This window comes from Macrotis lagotis, chromosome 3, assembly GCF_037893015.1.
Source record: "Macrotis lagotis isolate mMagLag1 chromosome 3, bilby.v1.9.chrom.fasta, whole genome shotgun sequence".
NCBI classification, from domain to species: domain Eukaryota; kingdom Metazoa; phylum Chordata; class Mammalia; order Peramelemorphia; family Peramelidae; genus Macrotis; species Macrotis lagotis.
The window spans coordinates 286,745,025-286,764,977 of NC_133660.1; the positions used below are offsets into that span (position 1 = coordinate 286,745,025).

At 54.9% G+C, this 19,953-nt stretch overlaps 1 protein-coding gene across 1 annotated transcript in view; it reads right to left on the reverse strand.

Annotated features, from left to right (window-relative positions):
- Positions 1–19,953, reverse strand: part of MYRF (myelin regulatory factor) — a 43,982-nt gene that overhangs the window by 15,607 nt on the left and 8,422 nt on the right. The window contains exons 2-5 of the mRNA XM_074231324.1: positions 11,910–11,997; positions 8,144–8,440; positions 2,709–2,770; positions 1,090–1,426 (exon numbers count right to left, since the gene is read on the reverse strand). Coding sequence (XP_074087425.1) covers positions 1,090–1,426; positions 2,709–2,770; positions 8,144–8,440; positions 11,910–11,997 — 784 coding nt within the window. The remainder of the gene's footprint in view (positions 1–1,089; positions 1,427–2,708; positions 2,771–8,143; positions 8,441–11,909; positions 11,998–19,953) is intronic.

Here is a 19,953-nt window from a genome sequence, read left to right on the forward strand (position 1 = left end):
GTACTCTCCCATCTCTAAACTTGCGCCTCTGACCAGGACCCCCTCCTTCAACGATGCCTAAGGAATGCCCCCCACTGGCTCATGTGCCCCCTCCTCTACTTCCCTCATCATCAATCAGACCCTCTAACAGAATCATCTGTGTGGCTGTGTCTTCCTCCCCTTAGCTTAAGCTTGGGGGGGGTCTGCACCCTAAGCTTCTCTCTCCCCCCAAGAGGCGCCTTGTGCCCTGCCAGAGTCGGTGTAGTTTGAATAGAACTGAACTGTTCGAGAAGAGGCAACATGGCGGGATCCAGGAAGAGCAGGACATCCTGGGGCCAAGGTAAGATCGAGCCCTCCCTTCTCTTGGCCTCAGTTTCTTTCTCTGTCAAACGAGATCAGGCTGAATAGTGGCCAAAGTCCCGCAGTCTACACGCCTGCCAATGACTCTCCTCTCCCTGATATCTTCACACGCCTCGACGGACTCACCGTCTGCAGCCGTGTGACACAAGGCTGCCTCAGTTTCCTCTTCTGTAAAATAAGCTCAGCCTAAATTGGGGTGCTTAACATGCGGTCTGTAAACATTTTTTTAATATTTAAGATATTCATTTCAATATAATTGTTACCTCTATTTCCATGTATTTTATTGGCTGCCTTAAAATATCTTGGTATTTCAGTAAATCATCAATGGGATCCATGACCCCAAAATGGCTCCTGACCCTTGAGCTCACTTGATTTGGGGTGTCTTCCAGCTCCAAAGGCTGACCCCCGCTTCCCATGGGGAGCACAGTGGTCTACTACCTAACTGCCTCGGTTTCCAACTGCAAACTGAGGTCAGCCTGGATGATATCTCAGATCTCCAAGCCTATCAGTTCTCCCTGTCTCCCCTTTGTCCTCCTCTGGAATAACCAGCCTCTTCTCCGGGGCCCCCCTCCTCCTGGCCCTCCCCACTGTACAAATCATGGCCAAGGGATGACGCCAGCCCCCCTCGCTATCAATGAGGGCTGCACGATCTCACCGCAGGCCCCATTATCGGCCCATGAAGCCCAAATGCCTCCTTGTCATCATACCCCCGGCTCCCACTGTCCTGCGGGGGAAGAAGGGGGTGCTTACTCAGCTCCGTGTTGCTGCAGCAGCTGGTGAAGCATCTGGGACTGCTGGGCATGGTGCAGGTCTCCGGGGGCCACACCCTGTGCCACGGCGTAGGGAGGCATGAGAGGCTCTGCCTTCATGTAGAGATCCCGCTGCAGGACGGGGTAGTGGGGTGGGGGGGGCAGGGGAGGACCGGTCAGGTGGGCCGGAGGAGGGGGAGGGCCCGCCAGGTGGGCCAGAGGAGGGGGAGGGCCAGCCAGGTGGGTCCCGGGAGGCGGAGGGGGAGGGTGCTCCAGGCGGGAGGGGATGCTGACGTGGCACATATTCTCGGGGGTCATCGTCCGCAAGAGGTGAGGGTCTTTGGGAGAGGGAAAGAGAAATAATTAGAGAAAAGGAGCTGGGCCCTGCCACCTACCCAGAGCCCTGCCTCAGTTTCCCCTTCAGCTCTCTTATTGTCCTTTCCCGGACTCCTTCCCTCTCCTGAACTTTGGCCCAGACACCGGTCATGTAAGCTGAGGCCAGAAAAGAAGAGGAAGTGGTACCGAGGAGGGTCCCCTTCCCCTTCCTGTACCCCAAGAAAGCCACTTCTCAGCTCGGTGTCCATCTCTCCGTTCCTCCGGGAGGAAGGGCTCCTCCCTCACACCAGTCCGGACCTGCCCAGGCCATGTGTCTGCACAGAGGGCAGGAGGCCCAGTGGCCTGATGGCCAGCGAGGCCGCTCTCCTAGGCCTCAGGGCTGTACCACTGCCATCAGGGTGGGGGGAGCCTGGGCCACCCCACTGGGCTGAAGCCAAGGCAGGGCTGGTAGATCAGCAGGCCCGTTGAGCACCAGGCAAAAGGGAAGGGAGACCTGGCTGGAAACCCCCTCCCCAGGCCCATTCAAGGGGGCCCTCTCAGAGCTGGCAGCAGGCTGCCCGCTCCCTGCTCAGAAGGTGATGGTCACCAGCCCCATGGGCCATCCCAGGCTGCCCGGCCTCTCCTGCCGGGGAGGTGCCCCAGAGAAGCAGACCCTCCTCCCTTCCCCCTTCCCCCGAGGTGGAGGGGCCGTGGTGGGGAGGGGGGTAGCTCCCTTTGTTCCCCCCAGAGGAATTCCAGGCATGTTTCTGGTAAGATAAACACAACTCTTGACCCCTCTCCCAGCTACACTCCCCAAGCCGTCGGTCAGGGAGCCGCCAGGGTACGAAGGCCCCCCCACCAGACACAAACCACCCCCTCCCCACAATCAGTGGCTGGTTCTCAGTTCCAGGAAGGGGGGAAGGCGGTGAACAGCCCACCCCAGCTAAGCTCCAGCCACCAGAGCCACCTCCCGGGCCCCCAGTGGTAGGCCAGGCCCACACTTACCGCCAAAGGCCGAGTGCATAGTAGCCCCGGCAGGCTGGGCTGCATCTCGGGGACCCAGAGGCAGCCTCTGGGGCTGGAGCTGGACGCAGCTCCCCGCCCGTCCTGCCAACCCTAGTGCCCCCCACCCCCACCCCACCGCATGAACAATAGGCAAAAGCCAGGGAGTATTTGCCCAGTGATAATCTCCCCACGTTCAGCGGGAGGCTGCCTCCCTCCCCTGCCTCCCCCCACACCCCGATAACACAGCGCCAACCACTTTCCCAAAAGCCAGAGGGGGAGGGAGGTGCCCGCTGGACTTACCATTCACCTGTTGAGGGGAATAGGCCTCGGAGCCGGAGTCTGGAGGGGAATCGGGCAGAGCGCTGTGGAGAAACAGAGCCCAATGTTGCTCGGGCTTCCCTACAACCCACCGGGGCCTTCATGGGCACAGGGAATCCAGTGCCCCAACGGGGTCGCTTCAAAGTGCTCTCAGAGTTTCTGAGTGTAAAACTCAGTGAGAAAACTGAGGCAGAGCTGAGCTCAAAGGAACCCAGTGTACAGGTGAGGAAACTGAGGCTCACAGAGAAGACGCCCAAATTCACACAAGCAGCAAACAACAGGCCCGGAACCTCTGACCAGGCCTCCTGGATGGGCCTCGAGCAGGGGGATGGGACCTGGCACCCACCGCGGGGGAACTGCCCACAGCCGGGGCCCTCAAGGTGGGAAGACAAGGCTGGGGCTCCTTCCTTGGGCCTCCCCCACCCATCCCTTCCATCTATCTTTGTGAACCTTGGATATAGTCAATTATTTCCATTTTTCCACCTTCATCAAAGTGGAAGCTCCTTGAGGGCAGACCCTGTTTTTGCCTATCTTTGTACCCCAGGCTTAGCACAAGCTTGCATACAGCAAGGACTTAATAAATGTACATTGACTTGATTTGACTTCTTCATGAGAGCTTCTGTCGCAAGGATGAGGGGCCAGCGGGTGGGGGGAAGGGGGAACAGTTCTCGGGCTCCCTCCCATGAGCCCGCTTGGCCGATGCCAGCCCAGGGCCCAGGCTTTCAGGAGTATGGGCCACGGAAGGCTCTGCAGCTGGCCACTAGGTCCAGCCGGACCCAGACCCGACTTCCTGCCTCCACCCAGCTCCCCCATTTCTGCCAAAATCCAATGTGGGGGCAGGGCCCAGACTCTTCCAGAGCCCCTCCTGTGCGGGCCCTCAGCAGGAAGGGGGCAGGTGTGGTGTCCAGGTGGCTGGACGCCCAGCTCCTGGAGGGGAAAGGAGGGTTCTTTTTTATCAGTGGCTCAGGCAGAGGAAAAATATGAACCCAAAAGGTCATGATGTACCCAGCAAAGCCCTCCTGGAAGAGTGGGAGGACTGGAGGGAGTGGCTGGGCGTGACAGGTCTTGGGGGGGGGGGGGCCCTGGCTCTGCTCTCCCTGGGCTAGGCCGCCTGCCTTCCCAGGCAGCCTAGAGACTCGGGACCCTCAGATGGGGCAGAGAGAATGGGCAGGCAGGAGGGCAGGGCCTTCGCGGCAGCCCAGCTTCTAGGGATATGGGGCAATTTGGGGGGAAGGAGTCACCCCCTCTCCAGGGCTCTTCCCAGGACAATGACCATCGCCTCATCTCACTTCACTGCCTAGCACCAAAGGGGGGTTGAGCCATTAGCTGCTTTCTTAGCTAGAAAGACCTTCAGGGGCTTCCCCCCACCCCCTCATTGGCCTCCCTCCAAACAAGAAGCAAGCACCTCCATCCCAGAAGCCCAGAAACAGGAGGAGAGGGGCTGGGGGGGGGGGCAACACGGAAGCCTCTTAAACAGGAGGAAATCTATAACGGTGGGGGAAGCAAGGGGTCTCCCCTTGCCAAGTATGCTTCTCACCTTGGGTTCCTCCCTGGACAGACGGAAACCATGGATGACCCAGGACAAGAGTTTGGGCACCCCTCCCTTGTCAGTCTAGGTCCAGAAGACTGAGAGGACCACTGAAGGAGCCCAGAGGTTTGTCAATTCAACCTGGCCCCTACCCTGGGGTCCCTCCAAGGTCCCAGGGCTCCCAAAGGAAACCCTACTGACCCTGCTCCATAGCAAGGTTGCCATTTTTAGAGAACTGGATCTTGAGTCAGGAAGACCTGAGTTTAAATCCTAAATTAGAAACTTGCTGGCTATGTGAACCTTGTCTGCCTCAGTTTCCCCATCTATAAAATGGGAACATCTACCTGCTAGAGTTCTAGGTTTGCAAAGCACTCTACAAATACCTCATTTGATCCTCCCTACAAACCTGGGATGTGGCGCGATGCCCTTGGCTGATGCCCTCTGTCTACACCACTACAAGTAGCTAGACAGGGAAGAATTGCCAGAGGACTTTGAGCAAGGACACTAGGGGACACCCTGGATCTGGCCCAGCGTCCCTCACACGGCAGATGCATAATAACGGGACTCACTGGGGCAACCAGTGATGAGGATGATGGGAGGTTCTCTTGTTCACCTCGCCCTCCCTGGAGGGGAAGGGGGTCTCAGCATCTAGGCTATAGCCAATAGTGGAGGTCTCCTAATGTCCCTCTTCCCTGAACTCCTAGTTTCCTTCATAACTCATTAAGCTTCTCTCATCTAAATCTCTCGGGGATGTCCGAAAGCGGAATCAGGCCCCATCGGAGGTAGTGAGCTCCCCATTACGGATGACCCCTTGTAGAAGAGATCATCCTTGTAGGATTGTAGATCAATCCTTATGGACAGGTCAGGGTGGGGCTGAATGGCCTCCAGTAAAGGCCCCCTCCTTCTGCCATGTGGTGGGCAATGAGCAGATCCCTGGCCCAGGTGGAGAGGAAATAAAGGAATCCAAATGATGATAGCCACCTACCAGCTCCAATTTGCCTACTCTGGGTCATGGAGCCTGATAGACAGTAGGCGATTAATAAATGCTTCTTGGTCAATTGATTGTAGATGATCACAGAATATATGGGGGGGGGGGTAGAATGTGGAAGACTGAAAAAGGTAGGAGGGGGCTGGGCTGTGAAACCCTGTTTCAAACAAAGCACTTTCTATTTGATTCTGGGGATTGAGAGGTTAGAGTAAGGGAGTGACTGGTCACTTTAGGGAAATCACTTTAGAAGGAAATGGACAAGAGCAGGAAGAAAACTAATGAACAGAACTTGGAAAAGAGGGGGGAGGGGAAGTCACAGGAGCGAGGGGGCTCTCAAAACCAGGGAGGGCTGGAAGGTGGAAGTCTCAAGGGCCTGGGCAGTCTCCTTTGTGCCTCTGCATCCCATTGGAGAAGAAAATGACCAGCCCTCCGGTGTCATTGCCAGAAAACTCCAAATGGGGTCACGGAGAGCTGGCCGTGACGGAAACGACAGAACAACAAAATCCCACAGGGTCCAGCATCAGTAGGCATTTAATAAATGCCTGTTGAATGGAATGAGTTACATAGATTCTGAAGATCAAAGCCAGCCTCGACTGAGTGCTTACTATGTACAAAGCACTAGAGATCCAGAAAGAACAAGTCCATCCCCTACTCTCAAGGAGCTCACATTCGAATGAGAGAGACAATCATAAATTTAGGGCATTACAGTTCATCTTGCTAGAATCCCTGATTTTTCAGAGAAGTAAACTGAGGCTGAGAGAACAAGAGTCGAGAGTCTCCTCGCTAATAATGAGCTGGTCTGAGATTCGAATCTAGATCCTACCTGGGCTACCTTTTTCCCAGTCTTAAACTGACCTCTCTTGAGAGTCAAAGGAAGCCTAGCGTCCCACTCCCGTCCCCTTCTCCTCGATCCGGCCAGGATGGATAAATCTCTGTTTAATCGATAGTTACCAGTGAAGATGCAACAGACTCTAAGCCTCTCCCTTCATGCTTATTCTTTGCTCTTGAGGGCCCTCATGACCTGATTGGCTCCCCCTTCCCCACTCCTTCACCCCCGTCACCACCGTAACTGGACCATTCTGGGGTCCTCTGGCTTGGGTGCCTGTTTCTGGAGAAGCCAGTGCTTCCAAGGCAGATCCACCATGATTTTAGGGGAGGTGGGAAGGGGCTCAAAGGCTAACTCATGTTTGGAGAAGACCCTCTCTACGGCCTCCCTAGACTTCTAGGTTGAAGACCTCAAAAAAGGAAAGCCCTCCTCCTTCCCCAGACTGTGGCACAGCTTCATTCTCCCCCATATGAAACCTGGCTTGGCATCTCTGTCACTTCCACCCTCTGTTCCTGATTCTGTCCCCCCTCCATCTCCTCTTGGGAATATGCAAAGAGAAGTCCCTTCCACCTGGCATCCCTCCAAGTCCTTGAAGATGGCCACCATGTTTCCTCTCTGGGCTAAGCGCAACCATTTCACCCTTCTAGGACCCAAAGTCCCACATCATCCTCTCCTGCCCATGGCCAGCATGGTGCCAGGCCTTAGACAATGGCCTCCATAGAGACCTGGAGGGAACTGGGAGACTGTGCTGAGGCACAAGGTTCCAGCCTTCATGGGGCAGGATCCAGGGAGCTCAACCCCAAGGATGAGGCCAAGAAACCTAGGGCCCGCACCAGAGCCAGACATCTTCTTGTGGCCCTCCTGGTGCCCTCTGTTGGGCGCGCCAGGGGGTGAGGCAAGTGCCTTTGTATATACGATTGAAGTCAGAGGGCACAAGTGGAAATTCGGATGAGACAATCTCAGAATAGAGGAGCGAGGAAGGCCCTCATAATCCAGAGGTCCCAAGGCCTAGGTTGTGAGCTGGGCAAGGCTGTGCAGGCCTTCATTTTGGAAAGAAGGAAACCAAGTCTTGGAAAGGTGAAGGGGTCAAGAGGCAGGATAGAAGGTTCAAATCCAGCCTCAGACACTAGCTGCATGACCCTGGGCAAGTCACTTCACCTCTGCCTGCCTCAGTTTCCTCACCTGTAAAATGGGGATCACAATTGCACCCAGCTCCCAGGGTGATTTTGAGGATCGGATGAGATAATATTTGTAACAACCTTCCCAACCTTTTAAACGAACGTTGTTGTTGATGTGACCCATACAGGTAAGTAATTAATGGCAGACCTGCGATTTAAATTCAGAGGCCCAGAACTGAAGAGTGAGGGGTCCTCTGGCCCACCCTCCACCCCGTCCCAGGAGGAAGACCACCCTCTTTGCTGGGCAGCCCCCTCCCTTGGGGCCAGCTTTCCTGACACCGAGTCTAGATTTATCTGTAACTTCCCTCCGGCTCTGGATTTTGCCCAGCGGTCAAGTGTCCTACCAAGGGGAGGCACAACCCAGAGGAGGCCATAGGACCCCTGTAGCCCAAACCCAATTTTCCTGAGCTAAAATGGACCCCAGGCCATTGAATGGCAGGGTTGGGAGGGGCCTCAGAGCCTAGAATAAGGTGGAAGAGTTCAGTTTCTTTGTCTGAGACCCAGAGAAGGGCTAAGTATATGTGTCCAGGTGCTTAACAGGTATGGACACAGGAAATGTCTGGACACATGGGTTCCCTGGGGTGTTTGTGAGAGTGGCATGATCAGGGTGGAGGGGCAGTGCTTCTAACTCTGGTCAGCTGGTTCCAAAGGCCACAAAGTGCCCATGCTGGAAGGACCCTTTGAGGTCACAGAGGGGGGAGCTGAGGCTTCCTTTCCTGCCCACTCCCTGTGCAGACCTGGCCCCTGGCCAGCGTCCAGACACCAGCTGCTTCTCATGCCCCTCAGCCAAGGCTGCCCTCTGGGGTGGTGCCTGGCCACACCCAGTGCCTTAGGGCTGGGGGCCACTGGAGCCCCTCCCTGTCCCTCCTGCCCCTGCCCAGCCCCATCCTCACTCACCCTGGGGCATAGGTTGCCTTGGGCTCCGATTTGATGGGTGGCCCCGAGCCCCCGCTCAGGCAGTGTCCCACAAAGCCTTTGGGCACCGCCAGACCATTGTTGTTGTTGATGTTGAGATGGGCACTGAAGCCAGGCCCGCAGGGTGGGGGTGGGAGGGGGCCATGGCGGCCTGAAGAGGGTCCTCCCCCACCCCCTGGAGGGCTCAGGTGATGGCCACTGCTAGAGCCGGGGGCTGCTGTGGATCCAGAGGGCTGGGTGTGTGGGTAGCCGGCAGGAGCAGGGATATCGGGGAAGCAGCTGTGGGCAGAAGCAAAGGGATCAGGGATGGATTTGGCCAGAAGTCCAAGGCGCCAACCCCCAGCCTAGCAGATGGAGCACTGAGATGGGAGCAGGGAGTTGTGGGTTCTAATCCTGCCTCATACACATCCCAGCTGGGTGACCCTGGGCATGTCACAGAACCTCACTCTCTCAGACTCAAGATTCTTTGTCTGTAAAATGGGCAAAATAATCGCCCCCAACTCCCAGGGGTGTTGGGAAGATCAAGTGAGATAATACATTTCAGTACTTTGCAAACCTTAAAGATACAGGAATGCCAACTATGATAATACTAATACAAATAATTATAACTTTGGGGTGGAACTTGTAAGTTTACTATGTTCTTTTCTTAGCAGAATGCACTGTAATGAGGTTTGGATCCTGAGTCAGAGGCCCTGAGCTCTAAACAGGGTGATGCCACCTACAACCTATGTGTCCCTGAGTAAGACGATGACCCTTCCTGAGCCACAGTTTCCTTCTCTGTTAAATAAGGCTGGCCTAGACGACCTCTGAGGTCCTGTCTAACTCTATATTTAGGGGCTGTGATCCAGCGCCAGTCAGGGAGGGATAGCAAAAATGATCATCTTCCCACTTTCTAGAAATGCAAAGTGAGGCCGCCCAATATCAGATCCAGGCTGAGCCCAAGAATCGAGCTACTTTCCCAACACCAGGTGGGGAAATGAGTTGAGAGCATGAACCTCCCTGAGGCTCAGCTGTTCAGAGCTCCCCGTAATGCCTAGAGGCTGCACCAAGGCCTTCTGTGGCCTGGCTCCATTTGCTTGATGACTTCCTTCTTCGGGGGCCTGGAATGCTCTCACTCCTCAACTTGCCTCTTCAAATCTCTGGCTTCCCCCAGATCAATGGTTGAATGCCGTCTTCTGGGGCAGGCCTCTCCCCACTGAGATCCTTCTGCTCTGTCTGTCTCCCATCTGCGTTTATTTAGGTGTACGTTGTCCCCCCACTAAAATGGGGTCCCATGGGGGAGGAACTCATTTGTTGCTTTCATTGGAACCCCAGCACAATTCTTAGAACATAATTAATAAATGTTGACTGAGGAGACAATGGACTGGTTTGGTTTTCCTTCTTTCCAGTTGGTCCCAATCCTACAAAGTCTGACTTCCTTAAGATCACATCCACCCACCCCATCCAATCAGGTGCCGACTCTTGTCAGTGGGCCTCCACTCCATCCCTCCTGCTGGTCCTGTCTCTGTATCCTAGGACCCCTTCTCTACTGCAGACCTTCATCCCTTCCCAGCTAGCCCCCTGTCCCTCCCCCCTCCAACTTCTCCCCTCTCCATAGCAATAGCAAAGCCAACTTCTGCATGCATAGACCTACCAGGCCATAAAGACCCCCACCCTATTCACAGGGGAGGAACAGAGGCCCTAAGAAGAGCTAGATGACCTTTCCAAAAGGGAAATTTTGATGTTTAAGACCCAACTCGGCAGCTTACTAGTTGTGACCTTGGCCAAGGCACTCACTCCATCTTGGAGACTCAGGTTGCCCATCTGTAAAATGGGACTTTTCTTGTCCCACCTCCCTTCAAGAACCTGAACGAAGGTCCTCTGCTTGGGAAAGTCCTTCACTTCAAAAAGCAACCTTGTGGAACCTTCTTCTCAGACTCTACTTGAGTGACTCTGATCACTCCCCAGGCCTCAGTTTCCTCCTTGTCTGCCTTCTGGGTCCAAGTCTATGAACCTGGGATCCCACCTCAGAATGCTCTCATTTCTTAACAGAGTGTGAGCCACCAAGAGATCTCTGCTGCTGATCAAGAGCATCTCTTATCTCTAGAGAGAAGAGCATGCTGGTAGCACAGGGCCTGGAGTCAGGAAGGTTTGGGTTTGAATTCAGCCCAGATACTCATTGGCTATGTGCGACTTGAGGTAAGACATCACTTCTGTTTGTCTCAGTTTCTTCAATTCTCAGGGTTGTCTTGAGGTCCAGATGAAATGATATTTTTAAAAATTGTCTGTCACAGTGCGTGATCCATAGTAGATGTTAAAGACGTGTTCTCCCCCCACCCCCAGCTTCCCAGGTTTTCAAAGTAATTTCCTTAACAAGAACCACATGAAGAAGGGGTTTTGGTTAGGACCTTCCCATAGGAAAGTGAAGCGGAACAGAGCCCCATGAGCCATCCTGGCTCACACCCCTTCGTGGCCAGAGCTGGGATTCATCAGCATTTCTGCAGAATCCAGGCACCTGGCAGCTCTTTCCTCTTCCCCTTTGCCTCTTGGGAACTTGGGTGATCCATTCATTTCAGTCATGTCTGACTCTTGTCGACCCTATTTGGGTTTTTTTTAAAGCAGAGATACCAAAGTGGGTTTGCCATTTCCTTCTCCAGCTCATTTGACAGATGGGGAAACTGAGGCAAATAGGGTGAAGTGACTTGCCCAGGGTCACACAGCTAGCAAGTGTCTGAGGCCAGATTGGAACTCATGGAGATGAGTCTTCCTGACTCTAGGTCTGATGCTCTATTGACTGTGGTACCTCCTAGTCTCTCCCAGAGGCGCCATCCTTCTGTTCTCTAATTACTTTGAATTTCTTTATCTGGGTATATAATAAATTCCCTCCTGCTGTCTGAGTAACGTAAGCTCCTTGAGGTCAATGACTGTTCTATCAGTCGCTCAACAAACATTTATTAAAGGTTGGATGTGGGCAGATCCCAATATTAACATGCTATTTTGACTTTGTCTTTTGGCATCATTTAACAATAGCAATGATAATAATTATTAACAACTAATTACCTAGGAACAATCTATCCCTTAAACTATATTAACAGTTTAATTGAATAGTTTTAAAAAATAGTTCATTAAATAGTTAATATTCATATAGCACTGCAAACACATGCTCACACACAGACAGGTCGGCAAAGCCTCTCACATCTAGAGGATCTCATCTGACCCTCCTGTCTACCCACTAGTGGGGAGGGTACTATGAAGACCTGACTTTTACAGATGAGGAAACTGAGGCTGAGAGAGGTTTGTTCCTGGCCAGTACTTTGCAGCAGTGGGTAAGAACTAAATGATTTTTCCCAACTACAATATTCCATCTCCCACCTCCATGCCTTTGACTGGCCTGAAATATCTTCCCTTTCCCTTTCTCCCTCTTGGAATCTTGTGCTTTCTTTGGGGCTCAATTCCTAGAGCAGGGAAGGCCTTTCCTTGATCCCTCACTTGCTCCATTCCCAGCCCCTCTCCAAAGAATGATGAACGTACAGTTTGGTTCAATTTCTCATCTGCTGTTCCTACACCCCAGTAGAATGTAAGCCTCTCGAGGCCAGGATGATTAATTCCATTTTATAAAGGGGTAAACCAAGGTTGAGTTGGGAAGAGATTTCTACAGCCTCTCTAAAGGCTACTAGCCAGGGGACCATTACCTCTTCTGCCCCCGTCCCTGGGAGACTGGCCACAGGAGCCCATGCAGGGAGAGGGCAGGGTGCTGGACAGGACTTACATGTCTGAAGAGTCCTCCTTGCTGATATATTCCTCCAGGATGCTCGTGTCTATGTTGGATGGCTCCAGGGCCCCATTGATGTCATGGCCTGAGTGAAGGAGAGAGTAAAGGAGGGGGTTCACACAAGAACACAGCTGGAGAGAAACCAGCCCCCTATACCCTCCAGCTGCCAAGAACCCAGGCAACTGATTCTCTCCCTGCAGACTGGAGAGACCAGGAAACCACTGCATCTCTCCATCTCATTCCTGAGAGCAAGCCTGGGGCAAACAGTCAGAACATAATCAATGTCTATAGAGTGAACCCCACTTCTAGGTGGGCAGGTAAAAGCTGCCGAAAGTCCTCCCAGCTCTCAAATCCTACAAATAAATGGATGCGGTCCTTTGGCTGGTCCAGTTACGAGCAGGACAGATGCTCTCAGCTCCAGCCTGGAATGTCTCTCCTCCCAGAAGCCTTCCTGGGCTGCTCCCACAAGTTCCACTGGTCACCCAGCACCATCTTCCCTCTATGGACCATCCCTCCTCTCTTCCTTCTAACATTTCTATTTCCATCTTTTGATTTTTATATCACCTTCATCTCTCACAATGAGCCCCCTCCCCCACCGCCAACCCAGTTTCCGTCTCTGTCCTGAGCCCCCATCCTCCAGTCCCCATTGCTTAGTGGACATGCCTATCTGGACGTCCTCTAGGCAGCTCCAACTCAACACGCCCCAAACAAAATTCTCTTCCTCCTCCTCTTCTGAATTTCCCTATCACCATCCAAGGGACTTCCATGACTCTGTGACTCAGTCCCAGAGCCACAATTTAACCAGATGGCAAATAACTATCAAACCGAGTCACTGAGCCATTATCAGGTGCCGCCTACTGTGTACAGGCAGGTGCCATGCTGAATCTCCTCTATATTTCTCACATAGCCCCTTCCTCTTCACTCACATGGCCAGCATGACCTAGACTGTCCTAAGAATCCTTTCCTAACTGGTTTCCTTGCCTCGATGTCTCCCCATTGCAACCCTTCTTTTTGGCTGCCAAAGTGATTTTCTTAACATGTAGAGCTGACTGGGTCACCCCTAGCTAAATAAACTCCAGGGGCTCCCTAACATCTCCAAGATCCAGTATGAACTGCTCCATTTGGCCCTGACAGCCCTCTCCTCTCTCTTCGGTCTGTTGACTCATTGCTCCCATTCACGCATTCTCCAGCCCCTCTTGCAAGCTGACAGGGGCAACTCCCTGAACCCATGCTTTCCTTCAATGCCTTTCTTTCCCCCCCCATTGCGAACACTTCCTCTCCACATTCCTGTGTATTGGCCTTGTCTATTTGTGTCCATTCCCCTGAGCCGCTCTTTCACCCTCCAATAGACTGGAAACTCCTTGAGGGCAGGGCTGATTTGGTTGATGTGGCTCCTAGCTCACAGTAGGTGCTCAATAAGAGCTCAATGACCGATCACGTTCCTCATGATCATGCTGTACAATTCTCATTTTCCCAAAAAGGGAAACTGAGGTTCAGATAGGGGTGCCAACTTTCTTAAAGTCACTCAGCTCAAAAGTGGAGTGGCCAGAACTGGAGCCCAGAGGGTCTACTGACTCCAGGCCCATGGCCTCCTCTTCCAGATTCAGAGAATCTCAGATGGCTGGCCCACCCAGGGCCAAGAAGTGCAAGAAGGAAAACTCTTTCCCAGAAGTCCAAAATAGGCTTGTTTAGCACCCGCTTGCAACCCCTGGGAAGAAGACCTTCTGACATTTGTAAAGTCCTTCATCAAGTCAGTAAGTAAGCCATTATTAAGCACCTGCTGTGTGCCAAGACTAGGCTAGGTATGGGGGAAGTTTCCATTCTGTTCCGGAAGGGAGCCTCATTGTTTGCGTGACATTGCCCAGATCCTACCTTTTTCTGGGCTCGAATGTCCTCATCTGTAAAATAGGAGTATATACTGGAGACTTCTGAGTGCCCTTGCTCTAGACCCTCTCTGGGGCCTGGAGCCCAGTGCTCCATCACCCTGGTTCTGGGTCCCAAAGCCTTCCCACCCAGTGATTCTTCCAGGAGCTCTGGCAGAGGAAGAGAGCTGCCCTCTCCCTGCCCCTACCTATTGAGGGGGAGATTCATCAGGCCCTGCCCAGAGGAAATATCTACCCAACCCTGGGCCCTCCCAACTCTGTTCTGAGATGCCAAGCAGGGGAGGGAAGGAAGGAGGGGCCCGGCCTCTCTCCCTCCCTGAGGTCACCTTCCCAGGAGAGGGGCTGAGGGTGATAACAGCTCTGACGTGAATGGTGCGTCAGGGAGGCCAGGCAGTAAAGGGAGAGGCCGGTGGGCAGGGTCCCACCCACCCACCCCCACATGCCCAGCCTGCAGACTCACCCGGCCCTCACCCCCAGCTTCAGCACTCATCCCCCTCTCTCCTCCTCGGGCCCTGCAATTAGGCTTCCCCAATTCTGAGAGAGTGTTGGAGCAGTTATTCTCTGTGTGTGAATAGAGTCCCTGAAGAGCGAGTCGAGGGTTCAGAGCCCACCTCTGACTTTCACAGGCTGGGTGACGCTGGGTGTCCTAGCTAGGAAGGTGGGACCTGCGCTGGGGGAGGGTACTTCCCAACCCAGAACATCCCAGGCCCAGTTCTTAAGTCTCTAACTCTGGCCATTGACACCTGGCCTGCCTAGGCCCTTCTCTGCCCCTGCCTCGCTCTCCCACTCTCCATCGTCTCCTCTTTGGGGGTCCATCCCCACTCAGCATCTCCTGTTTTCAAGAGAAGAAATAGTTCTGGACTTGGGGAGGCCATGCGCTGCCCTAGACCTCGGTTTTCTCCTCTGTAACACGAGGGGCCATCCAGCTCCGGTCTAGGATGCCCGAATCTCTAGTGGATGTCGCCCAGCTGCCCCTCCCAAGGTCGATAGGAGGCTCAAACATGGTGACCTGGGAGGGATTCTGCAACCCTAAAACCCTAGAGAAATGGCAGCAGGGCTTTGCAGTCTTGTCCACACTCCTGCCCATCCTCAGTGCCCGCAGCCTGAATGCAAACCCCCCACCCCCAGAGCAGCCCCGAGACCAAGCATGTGTGGAATGCCCGTGGCCCCAGCTGAGCCCTCCGAGGCTCCCAGGGGCCACCGCCAGGCCAGCTTAGCTTATTAAGGAGAGTCACGAGCTGCCAGCGACAGTCCTGAGACCTTCCCGCCTCCTGCCTCCTTGCCCAGTTCTTCCCTAGCCAGGGATTAGGAGGGCAGCAGGCCTGCAGGCCGGAACACCCACTGAGGTTCCAGGACAGGGGATGGACCTCCAGCCAGAGTGAGGAAGGCCCTGGAGGGCGGCGCACGGCAGGCCGCCCCCTGCCTCCACTGGCTGCCCTACCAAGCCAGTCTAGACCCCTGAGCAGCATAGCCGGTCCTACTCCTCAGATAGAGATTTGGGGCATCATCTCTACCTCCCTGCCCACCTTACAGATGGGGGAATTGGGAAGAGGAAATGACTTCCTCTAACTAATCAGAAACACCGTTAGGAATAGGAAGGTAGGCAGCATGGTAGTGGGGAGAATATTGGAGCTTTGCACCCCCTAAGCTGTGTGACCTTGGTCCAGTCACACACACACACACACACACACACACTTTTTCTTTGCTGTCTTTCTCTCTCTGCCTCAGTTTCCTTAGCTGTAACAGTGAGGCCTGGGGTGGTGAAGTCTCCCTCACTTTTCCAGTTCCTCTCAATCCAATTCCAGGATCTAATCACCGGACCTTGGGGTCTTTCCCACTCTATCCTTGGACCCCATGGCAGTGGCAAGAAGGTCCAAGCACCCTCAATTTGGAGGCGCTAAGATTCCCTGGAATTTAGGGGCTGCCTCCATGGGGAGACCCCAGGCCTGAAAAGGTTAACAGCGCCAGCCCTCCCCACCCCTGCTTATTTGCAGGTTTTTGAGATTAAACTGCAGAATTTACCTTGTGTGATAGGCTGATAGGTTTATGGTATTTCTATTTATAACCAGCCTGCTCCCTCCTCCTCCTCCTCCTCCTCCCTCCTCCCTCCCTGGGCCAAGCTCTCCTAATCACCCTAATCCTCCCTGCCTCTCTCCTGGGGGATGGGTGGGAGGGTGGCCACAGCGTGAGGCATCCTGGGATAGCCCAACTAATGAGAAGCAGATGTGGCTAACAGGCCAGGCCGGGAAGGATGGAGAGGGAAGGGGTCTGGACCTGGAGGAGGAATCCCCCGTGTCCAGTGGGCCAATGAGGGATGTGGGGGAGACTGACTGCGGGCAGCCAGTGTGGGGCAGGGAGGGCAAGCTGGGGGGGTGCAGGGTCTGGGAGCCTGGCCTGGGTAGCACCCATATCACCAGCCCTGCCTTCCCCCCCTTCCCCCAGCTGGCCCGGGGGTACTGCTCCCAGGGAGAGATAGTGTGGCACAATGGGCAGAGCATGGCCCGATGAAGGGATCAAGGGCAATCACCGCAAAGGTTAGTTGGCCCAGCGGAGGCAACTGAGGTAGCCGGGAAAGAGTGGCGCCGGACCACATGAACTTGGAGGAACGCAGACCTCGTGGCCCTCCCCCCACAGCCCAGCGGGTGCATCAGCTCCCTGACCTCAAGGACCCACACTTGAGATTTCTAAGCAAACACTCAGGTGGCTGGGCTGGGGGGGAGAGGAGGGGCCCACCCTCCTCACCAGCACATCTCTCCCCCACCTCCCAGGAGGGGGCACCGTGAGGGTGCAGCTAGAGACCCCCAGCCACCATGCCCCCCAAGCCCAGTTCCCCAACTCTGGGGGAGCGGGGGAGGGGAGCCCAAGGGAAACATGTCTGTCTGTCTGGTAGTCTGGGGGTATAGATAAAGAGGGTGCCCTCACCCCAGCCCCCGCTGCTGTCCATGCCTTTCCTTCAGGGGTTAATCCCATCCCCCTCCCAGACATGGGCCACATCTCCCAGCTAAGCTATGCTGTAAGCATTCCTCATTAATTATTCGAATTATTACCTGACTCTAACGATAACCAGGCGGCCCTTCCTCCCTACCCCCAGCTTCCCTGTTGGAGAGGGAAGCTCTGACCACCCTCCCCTCCCCCCTCCCCTCCAGACCACCCAGGCCTCCCTCCTCTTCCCCAGACCCCAAAGCGGGCCTGGAAGAGAGCGAGGATGAGCCCGGTTCCCCAGGAGGCAATGGGGCAGCTGGGAGAGGCCCAGCCAAGGCGGGCTCTGAACCCCTGGTCTGCCACTCACTTTCTGGGTGACCTTGGGCAGGTCTAGGAGGTTCCCGGCCTCATCTGTCCAGTGAGATGGGTGGACCAGAGCAGGGATTCTGAACTCGTGTGTGTGTGTGCGTGCGCGTGTGTGCATGTGTACGCGCGTGCGTGTATATGATAGCGTCTGTCTGTATGTCTGTGAATGAACATATGTGAGTACGTGTGGATGTCTGTGTGAGTGTGTGGAGATGTGATTGTGGAAGTGAGTGTGTGAGTGAATGTGGTGTGTGTGTGTGTGAATGGATGTGTGTGGAGATGTGAGCGTGAGTGTCTGTGTGTGTGTGAGAGTGCGGCTGTGGGAGTGGGATATCGTGTCTGGTGTGTGCACCCCAGCCTCCCAGGCTGCTCGGGTCCTTGGGGCTTCCTGGGGTCGCTGCCTCAAGACCCTTTTAAGTGACTGGCCCAAAGGCTCCCTTCTCCGATGACAATGAAGACGGCCGATTCAGGGCCCTCCTGCCATCCGGGCCTGGCCTCCTCTGCTCCTGGAAGCTCCCTGGGCTGGGTCTGGGTCATGGAGGGTCAGTGGGCTGAGGGCCGGCTTGAAGGGGTGATGGAGGGGGAGGGGGGTGGATGGGCCCCAGGTGGTCCCCTGTCCCTCATCAGGCCCCTCCTCGTCCTACCCCCTTCCGGCCCCCCCACCCCTGCTCCCCACCAGCTGTGGCTGTTGGCTCAGATCGGCCCATTGTCCGTAGGGCAGGGGGAGGGAAGGTGGGAGTCTGGGCACAGTAGGAGGTTTGTGCCCTGCCTGGGTGCCCCCCTCCACGGCCCCCGTCAATGGGTCACTTGTCAATTCATGCACCAAAGATGGCGGAAGTCACTAGCAACACCACAGCGGGGGCAGGGGCCAGGGACACATTGCCCTGTTTGTTTGACACCCGGGAGCCTGGGGTGGACACACGACCGGCCTCAGGCCCCGGGCCCTGAGGTGGCCTCTTCCCCTTTGGGCCAGTGGCCTTGGACCCCAGCCACACAGGTAAGACAAGGGCTGGTAGAAAAGGTTCCAGATGGAGGACCAGGGTTCAAATTTCATCTTCACTCCTTACTTCCTGTGGGACGCTGGACCATCTTTCCCCCTCCCAACCCCCTACCCACCTTAGGTCTCAGTTTCCTCATCCTCAAAATGAACAGGGTTGGATTCGCCCTTCCTACACCTCAATCAAAGCCTCATGCCTTGGGTTCAGGGTCATCATCCCCTCCAGCCCCCCAAGGATCTCCTGTCCACAAGCCCGGGGTCCACCCACAGTGCCAATCCCACAAAGCTTGGGGCCTGATGGGAAGGTGCCCCTGCTCTCAGACCCTGGCTCAGTGAGGACACCCAAGCATCCCCACTGCAGCCTGATGCCCACCAAGGCAGGGTCCCACTTTCTCCTGGGAGCAGGCATTAGATGGCAGCTCATGCCACTGTCCTTTGGCACTGGAGGAGGGGAGGGCGTCCCCCTTCCCGACCAGAATCCCTTCTCTCCAACCCCAGGGATAACGGCCCTGTCTGCCCTCAGCCGAAGCCTCTATTCTATCTTTCTTTTGACTTCCATCCCCCCTCCACCGATCTCCCTGAGCCCTTGGTTAGAACTAGTCCCAGAGCATGGCCCAACAAGAGCGCTGGACTGGGAGTCCGGAGATGCAAGTTCAAATCCTAGCCCTGATAATCTCTGACTTGGACAAATCATTTGATTTCTTTGGACTTCTGATTATTCATCTATGAAATGAGAGGTTTGGGCTCAATGACTCCCAGGTCCTTTCCAGCTCTAAATCTTTGAGCCTATGGACAAGTCACTTCTCACCAGCCTCAGTTTTCACTTCTGTAAAACGGAGCTCTGTGTGTATGTGGAGGGGAGGACACATCTCAGAGATGAAGGCCATGAAAACCTCTCATCTGTCCTCCACACAAGAGGCTCTGAGAAGGGGTGATTAGAATTGCAAGATTACCTATGAACCTCCCTGAACGTCAGTCTCTTCTGTAAAATGAAGAAAAGAATAGCTATACTCCCCCCCTAGGACCTAGGACCTGAGAAGGGCGAGGGCCAGGGATGGGGACAGTGTGGACCCTCCCTATCTGCATGACTCTCCACTAGCACTCTAAAACCTCAGAAAGGAGAGAGGGTAGACTTAGGTCATCTCAGAAAATCCTCCAGCCCTTCCTCCTATTGGATGGGGAGAGATGGTAGTTGACTTGCCCAGGGTGAGGATCTGGGATAAGCCCCCACCCCAGTGCTCTAGTCCCTGGTCCCCACTGCCCCAGGAGACCTAGGTCCTTGATGACTCTACGAGGGAAACCTAAGCCCAAGAACCATCCTAGCTAAGGCATGGAGTCCAACCCGTCCGTGACCAGGAGTCCCTTTCTACCACATCCTACAGTATCCTGAAGACCTCCAGTTGGGGAAAGCCACCACCACCATCATGTCATTAGGAAGCTTCAATCTGCCTCCCTCCAGCTTGGCTCCCCCACCCCAGGTCCTGCTCCCAGCATGGCCCCAAGGGGTTAACCCTCTCCTGTGATGCTGACCTCTCATGTTGTCCCCTCCTCCTTCAGACCAACCCTTCTATTGACCCTCCAAAGCCCTGATCTCTGGGAGCTTCATCTTCCTGGCGGCCTCCTCCGGGCCTATGTCATCATTGTACTTCCCTAAAAGGTGATGCCAGAAGCAAACACAAGCACAGAGCACCCTGAGATGATACCCCCTCTCTCCCTAGTCCCTGACCCCCCAGGCCAAGACCCCACTGGTGACACCCATTGAGCCAACAGTCGCAGAATCACAGACTTGAGGCAACCAACCCAAGCCCGAAAAGCACAACCCCTCAACTGTGGAAGATTCAGTGACTCCCAAAGAGGGAAGAACAGAAGCAGC